Source organism: Procambarus clarkii, chromosome 75 (assembly GCF_040958095.1).
Source record: "Procambarus clarkii isolate CNS0578487 chromosome 75, FALCON_Pclarkii_2.0, whole genome shotgun sequence".
Taxonomy (NCBI): Eukaryota; Metazoa; Arthropoda; class Malacostraca; order Decapoda; family Cambaridae; genus Procambarus; species Procambarus clarkii.
Window position 1 is genome coordinate 22,535,945 of NC_091224.1, and position 17,009 is coordinate 22,552,953.

General features: G+C 37.9%; 1 protein-coding gene across 9 annotated transcripts in view; it reads left to right on the forward strand.

Annotated features, from left to right (window-relative positions):
- LOC123771725 (uncharacterized) overlaps window positions 1-17,009 on the forward strand; it is an 81,679-nt gene that overhangs the window by 7,547 nt on the left and 57,123 nt on the right. For 8 of the 9 annotated variants that reach the window (XR_006774561.2, XM_045764442.2, XM_069313292.1 and 5 more), the window contains 7 exons: window positions 3,082-3,215; window positions 3,889-4,000; window positions 4,283-4,486; window positions 5,908-6,040; window positions 6,288-6,391; window positions 7,077-7,290; window positions 11,535-11,909. Coding sequence is in view for 8 of the 9 variants with exons in the window: in XM_045764438.2 (XP_045620394.2) it covers window positions 3,082-3,215; window positions 3,889-4,000; window positions 4,283-4,486; window positions 5,908-6,040; window positions 6,288-6,391; window positions 7,077-7,290; window positions 11,535-11,909 (1,276 nt within the window). In the remaining variant the exon portion in view is untranslated. The remainder of the gene's footprint in view (window positions 1-3,081; window positions 3,216-3,888; window positions 4,001-4,282; window positions 4,487-5,907; window positions 6,041-6,287; window positions 6,392-7,076; window positions 7,291-11,534; window positions 11,910-17,009) is intronic. The other variant, XM_045764443.2, reaches the window with a different exon arrangement.

Consider the following 17,009-nt stretch of genomic DNA (forward strand, 5'->3'; position numbering starts at 1 on the left):
GGTACCTTGTGTACATATGGGAATAAAATTTGGTCAGGTCCCTAATCTACATACTACAGTAACAGATTTTAGAAGTGAGAGATAGTAGGTGGTATCAGATCAGTCTTGTGGACAGTGGGAGTACTTTAGTACAGTCAAGAGTATGTCAGCATGAGGGACCCCAAGACCATTCAGCCTAATAAAAACAAGAAATGTTTCTGGAGCGAAGCTTGAAACCTTAAGGAGAAAGCTTCATAGGTTCCTACAGGGCTGTGCTCAATCAGCCATGTTGTGAAATGGTTGTGTGTGTGCAGGCTGCAGTAAACAATAACCTAGCTGATCAAGCTAGTTTAAGCTGGGCTGCAAAAAGCGACATCACAGATTTATGCAAAGAAGTTAAGTCATTACATTAAAATTGAGGAAATTCTTGGAAAATATATATAAGCATTCAAGGAAAGTAATTGTCATCTTTACCTTGTGCTGGTCATTGTCATCATCCAGTGACCCACTTTCATAAGAATACGAGATACCCTCCAGGACGAGATGGAAAAATTCTCATGGAAAGAATAAATTACAAATATTAAATAAAGTAACACGCATTTTGGTGCCATCTGCCCCACAACCTACCAGTAACCTTCTGTCCTCGTTTGTTTCCGTCTGGTCATGTCTATATACTAGACAGGCCTCTTAGTGGTATAATAACAGATACTTACCCAAGTTATTTATCTTTTTTGATTGAAAGAATGCTTCATTGATTACATGATTTATTTGCCCAGTTACCTATGTACACAGTTTGAACTGTGAGGCATTGGTTGACGATCTTTTGTCTACGTGGTATTGGTTTACCTGTAGACTTGTCGAAAATGTCTTCATTAATTAACCTCTGACTCCTGTTTTACCAGGTGTCCAGGGTCATGGCCTTTGGTGTGAGTTTTGGATTGAAAAATTAGGTGACAAATATCTTGTCATGTTAACACTTTCGCGCTATCTGGACGCGCCGGCGCGTTTGGTTTCGTCTAACGTAAACGCATAGTGGACATAAAGTTATGTCTACTTTTAAAATATTTGTATAAAATTCAATTTTTATCCAATTTACTTTGGGTTTGTTTCAAACTGCGCGCTATGAGGCTCTCTTTCTCACCACTAGGCTGCATGGTACAATAAGTTCATGAAAGGTGTGGATAACTTCGATCAAATGGTATTTTGTCCCAAACGGGTTGCAGGTGGGTGACTTTAGCCGTTTATACTGGTAATTCTTCCCCCATATCATGTATTATATGCATATGTCTGTTTAGGGAATTTTATTCCGATCAATATACAACCAAAAATAACTGTGTGCAACAAGTATAATCTTGACAAACATAACAAAAGTAAAAATATTTCGTGTGTGTTTGACGCTCACTGATATGTTCCAGCGTTGTTTTATATTTGTTGCTATTCTAACTTACGCTTTGTTGATATTTTTTACCTATGGGCACATAGAACATTCTATTGCGAACACATTGACATAAAAATGAATGACGTAGATAGAAAATTAATGTCATGAGAGTGAAATAAGTATAAACTTTCAAAGCGTCGTCCCGTCACCGATACCGGGTAACAATTTCACCACTTCCCACACTCTTGCGGGCGGGCTGCATCATTATTCTACGCTTATATTCATATCACCGTGTTGGGAATTTCATTGCGAGTCCATTGATACCAAAATTAACGCTGTAGAACAAGTGTGGAGGTGATTACAATCCCAAGAGTAAAAACATTTTGTTGCTGATGGGCGCTCACGGCGAGTCATCTACGTAGTTATTTATTTGGTGCTGGTATCCCTATATGTTTCGTGACTTATTTTACTAATGTTCTTCTAGAGAATTTTATTGCGAACACGTTGGTACCAAAATGAAATACGTAGCATGAGAACTAAGGTCAGAAGAGTAAAAAGAGTATACACATTTTTGTTTTTAAGCTTAAGCGATAAAAACACAGCGCGCACATTCGGTTGGCTGAGTGACCTTTGCGGAGAGCGCGAAAGTGTTAAGACAATTTTTTGTATACAAGAAGGTATAATTGGTTGTGAAAGTACATACATAAATTGATAGAATAAATTATACTAATGAAGTTGCATTTCTTTAGTAATAAACTGGGCGAGTTATAACACAAGATACTGTGAGAGTTAATAGCACAAGGTGGGATCATAAGAAGATGAAAGTTAGTACTCTTTTGTTCTACTTTTAAATTTGGTATAGGTTGGACAATTTGTTTTAATTCATTGCGAAGCGAGTTCCATATACACTGTATTGGGTCCTTTTTGCCTGGAGTGTTTATGCAGATTTAATCTGACTGGGAATATCAAAGATATTTGTCTCTGGTGTGATGCTCATGGATTGTGTTGCCTCTAACTAGGAAGTATTTCAAATCAGGATTAGAATTTGGGAATAAGGCTGTGCAAGTGTGAATAGCGCAAGAGAATGTGTTGAATGAGTGTATTAGATGTCCAGCAGTGGAAAGAGCCTGCATGTGTGGGCCTTTCTGGGGAAATACATCCTAAACAACAGATATGGGGATTATTATTAACTTTTAGAGGAAATTTGAGTGGTTTCTTCCAAGGGTCTCCTGATCAAAACTGTGTTAGCTGGTGCTTGTCTGCATAAATTATCAACAGTAACACCAACAACATCCTGGCCTATTGGGTAATTACCTGGGAAGTCTGGCCTTGAGCTGGATAGTGTCAGAACTAAAGAAAAAATCATATTTTGTAGTGTAAAGGTGAAAAAGCTGAGTACAGTACAAAGATATTTATAATTGGCTTCTAAAATATATTTTAGAAGCCAAAGAGTTTCCATTTGGCATCAAGATTATTTAAATGTATATTTACAATTCAGGGCATCTCCTAATTTATAGGCCTTTATCATATAAATGATTAGCTTTTGTATTTATCTGTTCTCACTATCAGTATTTGGGAGCTGTATATGAATATTGTAGGATGTAATTTTAAATGTTAATGTAGATAGTGTATTTAGCTGTATTTAGTTAAAGTTTAGTTAACTTTGAGAGTCATGTTAAACTCAAATTGTGATGTACAGTATAATAAGAAATTGAATTTTTCAGAAAATGCTTAACGGTCCAAGAACTGTCGTGGGCTATGTTGACTCTGGTGTCACGCACATTGGAAGTGGTGTCTACGAAGTTCTTCTCCTTATGACGTACTGTAGAAAACATCTCCTCCACCTAATGAATGATAGGTCAGTACTCTACAATTTTAACTGTCACTTTAACAGCTGTGGGGTTTAAGTTGGGCAAGATTCTGTGGTTCTTTTATATCCTGAAATGACCACTGGCTTGAAGTTGGTGAGGGCCTGTTGGCATGAGCAACTGCTGTTCACACACAATTACAACACGTTTTGAGTCACATTTCTTAGTGCCTTGTGTCTTATGGTAAATTAATCTTTGGGTTTCCTTATGTCTTGATGTGTGTGTGTGCACCGATTGCTTTGTGCACTGCACGCCATCTCAATCTTTTGATAATCTTTATAGTAATTTCAGTATCATCTATATCACTAAGTTAACACATTCTATAAGAAGCATTTGGAATTTCAGTAAATGATATAGAAAAAATTTACCTAATTATATATCACAAATGGTAACTTAATTGCCTAGTGACATTAAATGAGCTTGTGGACCAGTCACCAGCGATGGTTACTACCATCGCTTAACTTTCCATTCAACATGATTGGAATGCAAACTTTTTCCTTACCATGCTTCAAGGAGTAATGCAAATTTGGTTCAATAAAAGAAAAGTTATAGATAGTAATTTTTGAGTGGATATTATTATTCCATAATTGCTATCTTTTTATGCCTGCTAAAGATCTAACCTTTACTTGGGGTTATATACATCATATCATTGTCATCTTGCAGGATCAACTCAGGCTTGACTGAGGCAGAGGTCCTCAAAATTTTCTGTGATGTTTGTGATTCAGTGTCGAGGCTGCATCACGTCAACCCCCCAATCATCCATAGAGATTTAAAGGTAAAGTACTGATCATTTCTGGGCTATGATTTTTTTTTATGCAGTACAGTACTGTAAGTTGAAAATAAAAAGGACTTGTTGTCTATGGCTTATTATTAGGGTAATTAAACACTTTTCATCTGTTGATTATTCTGAAATGATTTCAGATTAATATACAGTAAACTGTATAGGCAGATAGACATGCTTATATATATAATTTTACTAATAGTTTGAGGAATGATCATTTGTATTAGTTACTTCATAGGCATCTGCAATCTACTTTAAAATAATTTTACCTTGCAGGTTGAAAATATCCTAATTAGTAGTGAAGGTAACTATGTTTTGTGTGACTTTGGTTCTGCCACGGCGCGGGTGTTATGTGGCACTACTGATGGCATATCGAGAGTCGAGGAGGAAATTCAGCGGTACACAACCCTGGCGTACCGTGCTCCAGAGATGATCGACTTGTACCTTGGCCGGCCCATTACCACGAAGTCAGATATATGGGTGGGTTCCTTGGTCTCTATGCTTTTCTAATGGTCTGATTTAAAACATTAGCATTTAGACCTCTTGTTGCACAAATGACTGGAAACATCCTGGGCCCCTCAGAGCTCCACTCAGAGGTGTCTAAATTAGTTATATTCTTGTCGTATGTTATTTTTAGTGTTATAACTAGAAATTTTATATCAAAATACTTGCAAATAAAAGTACTGGAGTATGCATGCTATAAAATGGTATTTTGATAATGGATTATGTGTGATGATTATTTTTTTATCCAAATCACTGCAAACATTTCTAAACTGTCCCATAGTAGCTACCCAGTCAGTGCATTGGCTCTGGTACCAGATATATCCACAAAACTACTGGACCTCTAGATTCCTTCCTGCACGCCAACAGAATGCTAGGATTCAAATAGTGTACTTTTTAAAAAATACTATGTACTATACTGTATTTTGATATCCCCCCCCCCCCCAAAAAAATAGGAAACGGGGGAAGTTAGGGTTTTTCTAGGTGGCAGCTCGGGTTACACGAGGGCCAACCCTACCTACCAGCCTCCTCACTTGCACTCCTGGCACCCACTCATCAGCAAGGACTAAGTGGGTTTTTTTGTTACTTTTCACAGTTGTTTATGCTGCCATCTTGCTTGTCCTCTTCAGTCGATAAGTGTATCTTTTCCCGAGCCTGGGTTCTGTCCTCGCCCCACAGGTCAGCCTTTCATCTTTGTTTCTTTTAGCCCTAAGACTTGTTTCCTTTCCATTAAGAGTTTCCATCTGGAAGCCAATCCAAAAATTAAGCATCGACTGTGATGAAACGCATTTTCTTGGCCAGCCGTAGTAGCTTCCCTTATCTTTTTTTTTTCTTCTCCCCTTTTACATGTGCATAACACAAGCACTTTTGAGGCAGTACATGAGGCAGGCAGGCACACAGGTTAACCCCCCCCCCCATGACCCAAACTTCTGTTGGATGGTTTGCTTGGATACTAGTGTATAATTTGTTGACATTGGGCAAACTACCGATTTCCTTGTTTCCATCTTTTCTGTATTTCATAAAGATATGTAGCTGGTTTTGCTTCACCTTTGCTCACTGGGCAGTTTGATGATGATCTTGCAGCCCTGTGTTCCTCTTGCCGTTTTCAGTAGGCCTGCAAATATCCAGAGACCTGGTAGTTCTGTTCTTGTCTAATATCAGAGCCAGTGCACTAAAAACATGCTGATACTGCCCCAGAGAAGGGAAAAGGAAATTTCATTATATACGTCACTTGTAAAATACAAAATAGCAATAAATTAATTTTTTGTTGCTGTTTTAAATAAAAAAACAAAATCTTTCACACTTGTTACATTAATAAATTACAAACATTTGTCCTGGTATGCTATATTTATTCTATTTAATTTGTGTATGTTGAAGATTATCTTCTCTCCTTTCCTTAGGCCTTGGGATGCATGTTATACAAGCTTTGTTTTTTTACATTACCATTTGCCGAGAGTCCGCTGGCTATCTCTTCAGGGAACTTCACTATTCCGGATAATGCCAGATTCTCCAAACACTTACAAGCACTTATATGTAAGTACTTCTATAGCGTGTCTCCTGTTTTAGTGCATGGCAGTACAATACAAGTAGCACTTGTTCAGTGGGAAAGTGTTTTTAATTGTCCTTTGTTAATATTTGGGAATAAAACTGCATTCATATTTTGCATCTATTTTTATTTTGGTGATATTAGCCTCTGTTGGTATATACAACCCTGCCAGTAGCCATAAGCAGTGGCCAATATGTTACATGAATAAAACAATGTCTTAATTTGTGTTTGTAGGCTACATGTTGGACCCAGACCCCGATACACGGCCGGACATCTACCAGGTTGCCAGTCTGACTTTTAAGCTGGCTGGGAGAGAGTGTCCCTTAAGAAATGTCAATGTAAGTTCTAGTCACTTTTGTTAATGGATTAAATTGTGAATTAATGACTCCAGAGGAAAGATAAATGTACAAAAGGTACAAAAGTGAGATGTTCTCTCCGACCTTTGTTAGAGAGAGCAAAAAATAAACACATCTAAGAATGTTATGTCTTGCTGGAAAAGACAGGATGAATTGGACTAATTTGAGCATTACAGTGCATTAGGAAATGTTGTGTGATAAGTGTATTGTTCTTCATTTGTTCATATAAACTAAGGTCAGCATTTTGTTCCCCCAAAAAAACATTCTGCATAAATCTTAGAAATTCAGTAAGAAAATTATTTTAATGATTTTAAAGAACTGCTTCGACATAATTGTCATCTAAAGTACGGTAGTCTATTGGGATCACTTTAATGTACAGTACTTGAACTTCATAAACTGAAATGGTAATAGTTTGTTTTATAATTTTACCTGTGAAATGCTTGAAAATCATGTTGCTTATTTTGATGATGCCTAGTATGGCTGCCCCTCTTGTGTGCAAGATGCCAGGCATCAAGATGTATACTGGCAGATTATGGGAAATTGCTTGATATCAACACACACTTAAATTTTAAAATGGAATGTGACTGATACCTATGGACCAATTATGGGAATTTTTCCTCAGAATGTGACTGATATCTGTGGACCAATTATGGGAATTTTTCCTCAGAATGTGACCGTGCCATCTCTGGACCATCTGTGTCAAGTTGTGAGTGAGAGAGAGCAGCAGTCATCAGTGAAGTTGAACCGTATAGCTCCTGGACCTGTGATAGAGAGTACTTCGGTTGCTCCCCGGCAACGACCAAAGGCTTCTCAACACCCACCTTCCCTTACTGCTACTGCAGGTGCTCTTCCATTGGGTTTACCACTTCAGAACACACAAGGTTTGTTGCTTGGGAATGTCTAGTTGTACTGAGGAGGAGCTTTATTGCATTCAGTATTTTTATATCAAATGGTTATTACATCCTATAATATTTCTCTTTAATAAAATTTAAAAATCTCATTAATATTTTTCAACTTTTAAATGACAGTGATGTGATAAAGCTCCTATTGTGCCATTTTGCATATGTTTAGAAATATTTTAAATTTAAGATTTAGGCATGATAGTTGGAAGTACTCGGGAATTGTAGCATTTTGTAAGTCTGGTTTGCCAAGCCTTCAATGGGTGAGGGTACACATTGAACTTCAGATGTTAAGTTTATATTTTAGATGTATTAACCTCAGTACTGGTTTGTGCTAGATTGATGGTGGTTGAATTATTAGCAAGCGCACTTTAATCATCAGCAAACTTAGCGAGTTGATTTCTATTGTGCCTCTATTTAGGGCTAATGATGTGTACAGGCACATTTCAATGACTCAAATATAGGCAACAAAATACCAACCCCAGAATCGGTGGGATAATCGCAGGATATGACGCTCGTGGCGCACCACCTTTATGTGGTAAGGAGGATTGTATGCTCCGGCGGCCTGGAGAGATGTTGAATGTGTCTTGTGAAGCTCATTTTCTGGTCAAAGAATTAAGAGGTGGACTGTGTTCCATTATTTATGGATAAGCCCTTTGTCGTGTTCAGAAACCAGTTGTTGTGGCAATCAGGCTATAGGGGATTTTAAATCTGGGTAAGAAAGGACTGTAGGAAAGGTCTACAGGAAAGAACACAATATTGTACAGTACAGTACTAACATTGCTAAGCTAAACTAAAGAGAAAATCTGACTTTGTTAGCTGGCTAGTTTTTCTCATCAGTGTAGGATGCCAGTTTAAGCTTGTGTTGCTACATTCATCAATCGTCAACAATTGATATGGAAGTTACTGGTAATTACTATAATACACGCTCTAAGTACTGTATTGGCTATAGTCAAGGAGGTAAATTTCATTTAGTGTACATCACAACCTGGCCAATTATTCAATACTGTACTCTAGAATTTAAAGCAAATTAAATGGTCAGAATTAAGGCAAGGCTAGTTTTGTATGTTTTTGGCTACAGTTATTTTAATGCTCAACATGTTTTCTCAATCTTTAATATGTTGATAGTTGATTTCATTGTACTGTATACCTGAAACCCACTTGATATTCAGTCTAATGATATCTATTGGCCAGCAAAATATCTACCGGTACTTGGATCTTCCTGATCTTAATGCACTACTCTCGGGAATGTGGTACAGACTCGCTGTGGCTGGTCTAGTTTGCCCTTCTCACTTCATTCACTCTGTACCAATCCTCGTTGATCCACAAAAGCATTTTTGGTGTTAAAGACCAATATGATCTATGAACAACAGACCACCTCTGGGCTGTAAGAGGGATGATAAACATGAAGGTATTGAAAGTGCATGTTGGTTTTTAAATTAGTCAAGCAAGAAAGTCCTGTGGCAGCTCTAATGCTGCCAGATTTTCTCCTATTTAAATACGTATCAAAAATGCAGAATGGAACCAGTGAAGAATAAGGGTGTGACATAGGCACAATCGCAGAACACTGTATAAACATCAGAGGTCCACGATTGTTCAACATCCTTCCAGCGAGTATAAGAAATATTGCCGGAACAACCGTGGACATCTTCAAGAGAAAACTAGATGGTTTTCTTTAAGAAGTGCTGGACCAACCGAGCTGTGGTGGATATGTGGGCCTGCGGGCCGCTCCAAGCAACAGCCTGTTGGACCAAGCTCTCAAGTCCAGCCTGGTCTAGGGCCGGGCTTGGGGAGTAGAACTCCTCTCGGAAACCCATCAAGCAAGTAGGTATCAAGCAGGAGTAAAATTGTAATCCATACTGGAGAGGGGATGTGGGTAACTTGTGATTTCAATTCATTATATTTTGTGTGGCCCATGGGGGAGCAAAATTGAACCTACTGTATATATATAAAATTAATTACTGTAAATGATTGCTCCTGATGTTATCAGCTGACTGCATTTAATCTCATTGTAACTGCATGTGTATTTTGCTGGTTATGGGATATATAGGAATGATAAACATGTTAAAATTTCCTTCTTGGTTTAAAGTCCATTGATAATATTAGTTTACAAGTTTACATGCATATTACAAAACCAAACATCATTACTATCCATTTCTTACTTTATTGGGTAAAGAGGCATCAGGCCAGTGAGATTTGGGAATCAATATAGGAATGGAAAGCTCGAGACATTTAAAACCTGACACGCATTAATTCACCGTGCTTTACTCACTGCATGACATCATGGAACACTACCATCAAAACATTTAAGCATCTTTTGTGAATATATGCATGAATTTGCTTTTTCAGGAATCATTTTTACTCTTGAGACTGGTGGGCAGTGTCCCATTATGATGATTTTACACACTGATAAATATTGTACATTCTCTCACCAGCTGCTGTTGCCTTTGGCAAATGCTGTGATGTCCAAGAAATGTATTAATTTCCAAGTGTAAAGTGTTGCCTCTGTTCCAGCTGCTAATAATGCCATGCTGCCCCTGGCATTGTGCAATAAACAGTATTTTTAGTCTTCACAGTGGTTTTAATTACTGCAATCTTATGCCCTTTGATAAATATTTGCAGTATATTATTAATGTCAATATATTGTACATCATAAAAGAACTTCATATATATATATATATATATATATAGTACATAAAGATTTGGAAACCTTGTTTATGAATAGCCAAGTAGTTTTCAGCATAAATTATCACAATTTGTCATGAAGGATTATTTACCTGATTTACCCGAGGGCCATTAACCCTAGTGGCCTTGATGAGGACAGGAAGTTTTCCTTCCTGTCCTTCCAGGAAGGACTTCCTGGAAGTAAGGACTTGTCAAAGTTCCCCCAATTTACCTTGATCTTTTCCAGGTATATTTTAAAACTCGACACAGTTTTGTCAGTTACGGCTTTGGTGGGTAGGCAGTTCCATGGGTTAATAACCCTGTGGGTGAAAAAGCATCTCCTGTTCTCAGTCCTTCATTGTGGATTGTTGAGCTTGAAACTGTTGCTCCTTGTTTGTGTTGTATTTGACCTTCTGAAAAAAATATCCAGATCAACATCCTCTAAATTGTTCAGTATTTTAAGTTTCAATGAGATCTGCCCTGTCGTGCCTGGTTTGCAGTGTTATCCGTGTGGCCTTCAAGCATTCCTGGTACGAGATGACTTGCCTCTGGAATGACTTTTGTTGCCAGGTGTTGCACCTTCTGCAGAGCAGCGATGTCTTTCTGAAAATGAGGTCTCGATGTTTGGGGGTGCACCAGAGATTTATACAATTGAACCATTACCTTCTTTTCCTTGTAGTCAAAAGTATGCTTGATTATCCCAAGAGTGTGGTTAGCTTTTCTAACTGCTTTTCCCCGCCTGTTGTGTAACTTATAATGAATGGTGGATATTGACTCCAAGGTCCTTTTCTTCATTAATCTGCTGTAATGTAATGTTATTAATTTGGTAGTCATGGTGTGGGTTGTTATGCCCCACATGCAGGGTCTTACATTTGTCGATATTGAAAAACATTTGCCAGTCTTCTGATCATTTGTGGCGTTCATGTAGGTCACTTTGTAAGGCTTCAGTATTATTTTCAAATCTTTGTGTCATCTGTAAATTTGATGATGTGATTTGTAATAATATTGTAACATGATATATATATAGTTGATTTTCTCCCAGTGAATTACATGGCTCCTATATAAATCTTGATTCTGTAGGTACCATGTATTTTGATACAGTTGTAGGATATTCCCAGTAGTGTTTTTGTGATGCTGTTCACTGTGTGTAATTTAAGATCTCGTCAAATTTCATGAAGGATTTAGGAAGGGGTAATATTCCAAGATAGTCCAGATTCCTGGAGGAGATCCTTAAGGAGGCTAGCCCACCAACAGAGAGGAGATGACCAAAGATAGCAAAGCATCACTGGTGTATACAGAGGAATAGAGATTTTGGCATTTCACGAGAAGCCCAGTCATTCAACCTTTATATTTTGAAGAGATGCAATGAAGTGGATTAAAAAGACTTTTCCCGGTCAGATTTAACTGACAGTATATATTTTTTTTATGCAGTTTTGTAAAACCTTTCCGTGTACGAAAAAATGTGCTTTAGCCTCTTGCCTCCCGCAGATGAGCAAGAGGCAAGAGGCTAAAGGATTTTTACATTTCAATCATAATAAATGCTAATAAATATTTTCTTCCAGCCTTGAAGAGAAATCTTGCTGTATCAGTAAGTGAAAGTGGTAACACCCAACAGCAGACTCAGCCTCAGCACCTGTTAACACAGCAGCAACAGCAGCCCCAGCAGCAGCCCCAGCAGCAACAGCTTCAGCAACACAGTCAGGCACAGCAACAGCCATCTCAATCTGTAGTTGAATTGAGTCCCACCAATGCTTTCCCGCCTGCTGCTTTATTTGGGTCTGATACTTTCCCTCCTGCGCAGCAGTCATTCCCTACTAGTCAGTTTGGGTCATCAGCAGGAGGCGGGAGTACGGCAGCGGGCACAGGCAGCACTCACCCAGCTGGTCTGAGCACTCAGCCAGGCTCAGGATCAATGGAAGCATTTTTCCCACCCTCAGGTAAAGCATCATTGTGCCAATCCACCTATTCTGTTTTCTCCAGTTTCTCGCCTACATCATCATCCTCTTCCTCTTTTCCCTCTCCTTCCCCCGTCTTTTCCCATTCAATGCTTTGCCCTGAGAAACTGCATGCTGAAGGCCAGCCAGCCAGGGGCTTATGGTGGAGGGATGTTGCTTGCCGTTCATCTCCGTCAACTCCAAGTTTTGCACCGAGTGTTCAGAGTGCTCATGCTTACGATACCGGTTATGGGAATAGAAGCTCCCTGTCCTGCTCAGAGGATTTGCTTAGCTTTACTGATGTTAACTCTGGAGGAGTGATTGGGAGATCCAGTTTGGGAACTACAAAAGCACAGATTCTGCAGATGTATACATCTGGTCCAGTAGGGGGGAGATCTGTCTCCAGTGCAGGCAACAGGATGCAACCTGAACTCTCCTCCTATCACTCGTCCAGGACGGTGCCTTCTCAGTCCCAGCCCTACATTACTAGTTGGGGAATGGAATGCTCAAGTTTAAACAGCAACAACATGGTAAATAACAATAGTTGTGGGTGGGTTGTGCAGGGGACAGCTCAGCAGTACTCCAGCCTGAGTCCCAGGATGCTCCCCAGAATGTCCAGCAACAGCCACCCATACACGAGTCACTTGCCGTCCGCACACCCAGTTCAGCCATCCATGGCAGCTACCCAGGCTAACAATAATACTCACATTGACAATGCTAATAGTCTAGATCTTCTGCAGTTCTAGATGCTAAATGACAAGTTTTCCATGGTCTACGTTGGCTATGCTCACATTTACCTCTGTAAAGGCTAATAATACTTAGCAATAACCTATCAAATTTTGCTCAAAGGATTTAAATGGTTATTTAAGCATTACTAGCTAATGCTATATCCCAGATAATTATATATATTATTTTCTAGTAATAGTTAGTATGTTGTAAGTTGGCATATACTGTATATATACCACATTATATATATATACTGTATATATATATATATATATATATATATATATATATATAATATAATATATATATATATATATATATATATATATATATAATATATATATATATATATATATATATATATATATATATATATATATATATATATATATATATATATATATATATATATATATATATATATATAATAAAATAAAACTAAAATTGTGTTCAGTATTCTAGGACTATAATAAATTGAGCATTAACTTAGCAATAAGAAGGTCTATATAATACTCGGTGAATAATATTTTGAAAGACGGATGCCTTCTCTCATGTTTGGACGGCAAGTGTTCACGGCCCAGTTGCCGTCACATAGTATATATATTACTCTACTAGTTACCAATAAAAGAAGGGCCAAATGTGACAGTGTTTTCTTTCACACCTTTTTTTCTTCTTGGGCTTCTTATACAACTTTCTAAGCAACAATATTTCTAATGCTTGATTTCTTCATAGCTTGATGACCAGTCTCTTTCCTTTGTGTAGTATTAAGATGGCAGGTTTGCAGATCTGCCCGCCAGATATTCTTGCTGTGTCACTGTTGGCTTCTCAAGGCCTGGTATGTTCATTGGCCCTTCATTTATGGGTAATATAGATAATGCTGGTAGAGTTGGTAGTGGCTGAATATTAAGCGGTAGTCTTTCTAACTTTGTTGTGCTATGCATGTGTTATAGATGGATTGATTTGATTTTACTATGAAGCTTGGCTAATCTGTTCCACCTCATTTCTTTGGTAGTGGACTCTGTTTAATGGTAGATGTTTGTAAATATTGTAGTTTAAAACATGGATTTTATTTTCATTGTTGACTCCCAAACCTTATAACATGTTATTGATGACATTATACATTTATTAGAAATGTGTTTGCAGGTATCATATTTGGGGTGTGCAAGGAACTTTTAATGAAAAATTTACATGCAAATTTACTCTTTGTTTCAGCGATTTTACTACATAGTTATTGGACTTCAACTCTTTTTTTTTTTTTATGATGAAAGTCCATCCATTTTGTATGATACTTATCCGTCACATTGTATGAAATTTATCAATCTTTCCCTCCTGATGAGAGCAGGAAATAGTTTGAGATAGCAGGCACAAAGATGAGGAAAGATTGGCCGAGTTAATTGCTTTCATATACTGTACATTGATTTGACTTTCTCTAACTTTATAATGTAAGACTTGTCACTTAAGATTTATAGTAATGATTGTACATCATGTGATTTATAAATGTGTTATTTAAAGGATAAAAGTAATCTCTTATGATAAAGGTTTAATAATTTGATCGCAAGTACACAAACATATCATTGCCGAAATTTTTTGAGCTATAATTCCACGTATTATAATGTATTTTTAGTTAATTACAGGTAGCACGCCTGCAAAGTTTTATCACCCATCACATACATGTTAAGTTAACTAACTTGTCATATTAGTTACGTGTACAAAATAGTTTAGTTAGTTACACATAGAGTATAATACAGTGAAACCTTGGCTTATGAATGCCCCTATTTATGAATTTTTCGGGTTACAAGCTCAATTTCTTCATAAAATTCTATTCAGTTTGAGCTTTGCCTCGAGTTGAGAGGTAGTCGATACATGTATGGGTCGACTGAGTGCGTGGATCCTGGTGGAACGGGCAACGGCGCCTCAGTTTAACAGTGCCTCCCTCGTACCGACGAGAGCACTTGAATTCTTTGTAAGGAATTTTTTTCAGCTTTATTTTGGTTTCTAAATATATAAGTTTGTCTTGGGTCCCAAGAAAGTCAGTGGCAAGGTTCAACCTATGAAAACACATGTGAGAATGACCATAGAGGAAAAACAAGTCTATGGAAAGGTTCTTAGTGAGACAAACAAGCAGTGAGCCACAACCAGGTCCTAGTGGAATGCAGGTAAAACGTAGGAGAGTGAGTGAGTACCCCAGAGAAGTCATCACTGCCTGATTGATGTTATAATGGAAGGGGACTTCCCTTCCTAACACTAACTCCTCCTCCCCCTCCCTCCCCCCCCCCCTCCTCATCGTCTTCCAGACACCAACAAGAGTCATCAATAAAGGTAAGCTATAACTTTTACATACTATAGTACAAAATATTTGTGTTTATTATGTATGAAATGTATTTTGAAGTTTTTGGGAGTGTGGAATGGATTAATTCAATTTACATTATTTCTTATGGGAAAATTTGTTTCGGGTTACGAATTTTTGGGTTGGGAGCTATCTCTGGTAACGGATTAAATTCGTAAATGAAGGTACCACTGTACTTAAATAATTACTGGTCTGCAAATAATAACCGTCGTGTTGTTGCACATCAACATGGTATGACAAGTAAGAAAATTCTACTTTTAATGTATGAACAATGCTGCTTTTGTTAGACTTTCAGATCTGTTCCACTTGGGTAGGGCTATGTACATTCTGGTCAGGTTGACAAACCACATTGGCATAACGGGTATATTTTCAAGGCGTCCCTGTCAAGTCATGCTATACAAAAAAGACACAATGAAGAATACTCAATTCAGCAGAGAATAACTTCTACATGGTACATTGAACTACACTCAAAGAACTTCTAAGCACTACTTAAGGAGACTACCAAAGATTATTCTCACTAATTGCTAGCGAGAATAATATCCTTGGGGATTACCCACCAGGTGGCAGTACCTACACATAATCAGGGTTCTCCCCAACTCTCCCCACCTCACATTCATCCAGATTTTTCTCACTTGTGTACTGCAAGATGGAAGAGACAGTAAGTGTCAGTTAAGTGAACATGTCTTTTTATCCTTAGGTTTATTTTACGGTTGGCTTTTGCTAAAAGTGGACACTTCTCGTGTGCATGCATACACAATTGTTGCATGTTTAGAGACCCTGAAACCAACCTGTTTTCCAGATTTATCTTGTCAGATTTGGCGAGTCTCTCGCCAGTGGTCATTCTCTTTGAGTTAACCAATACATTTGCAGCTCCTTGGCACTTCATCTCAAAACTGTGGTTGTATTAGGCACATTGCTACAGTGTAATTTTGGTCATTGTGTCAATTGTGTTTAAGGCCATGGTATGTTTTGTTTATCATGATTTGCCCCTCTGAACTGCACAATGGTTACAAGACACATTTGGGGGGTGTCTATGCACGAAGAAAAAAAAAGTTTTGTCATTGTATATTTTAAAAACATTCCCTGAGCATACACAAAAATATCTATACAAAAATTGTCACATTAGGTGTAGTGAATGAAGTGTAGTGAATGAGGTGTAGTGAGTGAATTCTCAATGAGGTTATCACATCTTGTTAAAAAAAAAAAAAAAAAAAAAAAAAAAACCACGGTGGGCTGCTTTGCAGGTTGCTATGTATCAGAATCATAGTCACTAACAGGTTCATATACATCCAGTTCAACATTAATTTCATTATATGAGTTATTTGTGAAAAAAGCTGCACTATATTGGGTTAAGAGCTAGATCTCCGTCCTTCAAATTAGCCACTTGTATGCATGGCGTGCTACCCTTGATTGTTTTTTCAAGATGGCAGATGTTTACTGGAGGAATCTTGCACCGATTAGGAACCCTGTGCAGCCACAGGAGTTTCAAATGCTGTGGGATACCTAAAACATCTCTAAATGTTATGGTCAAACGTCTCGGGATGTTATGCACAGTGTTAGGCTCGACTGTCTTGTCTACATATTTGTTTCGGTTATAGAATACCTATGCCCTTGTCCCTTTCTTCGGCAAGATAACACTCAAGTTAGGGTATACTGAGAGCATGTATTGTGACAATCAGGCCTCGTCTTCATACTGCTGTCTAGTGTGGAGATCTGATGCCCATTACTGTATTGGCTTCTGCAGTTTTGTTGCTCCTCTGTCACTAGGCTATAATAATACTGTAATATGGGCTTGGCAGCACACTGCATAATGTAATCTGATGGTCTTTTGTGTTCATGCTTTGTATCTAGACAGCCATTCCATCTCATGATAATACAGTGCCAAAGTTTTATATCTGAACTCATATTTACTCATATTTAGCCTCTGACATTTCCCCAATTGAATTCAATATCACTTTTACACTTTGGCGGTGGCCAGTATTCTATGCTTGGGCTTACACCATGTTCAGATCAATTGCATGGAGGCCTGT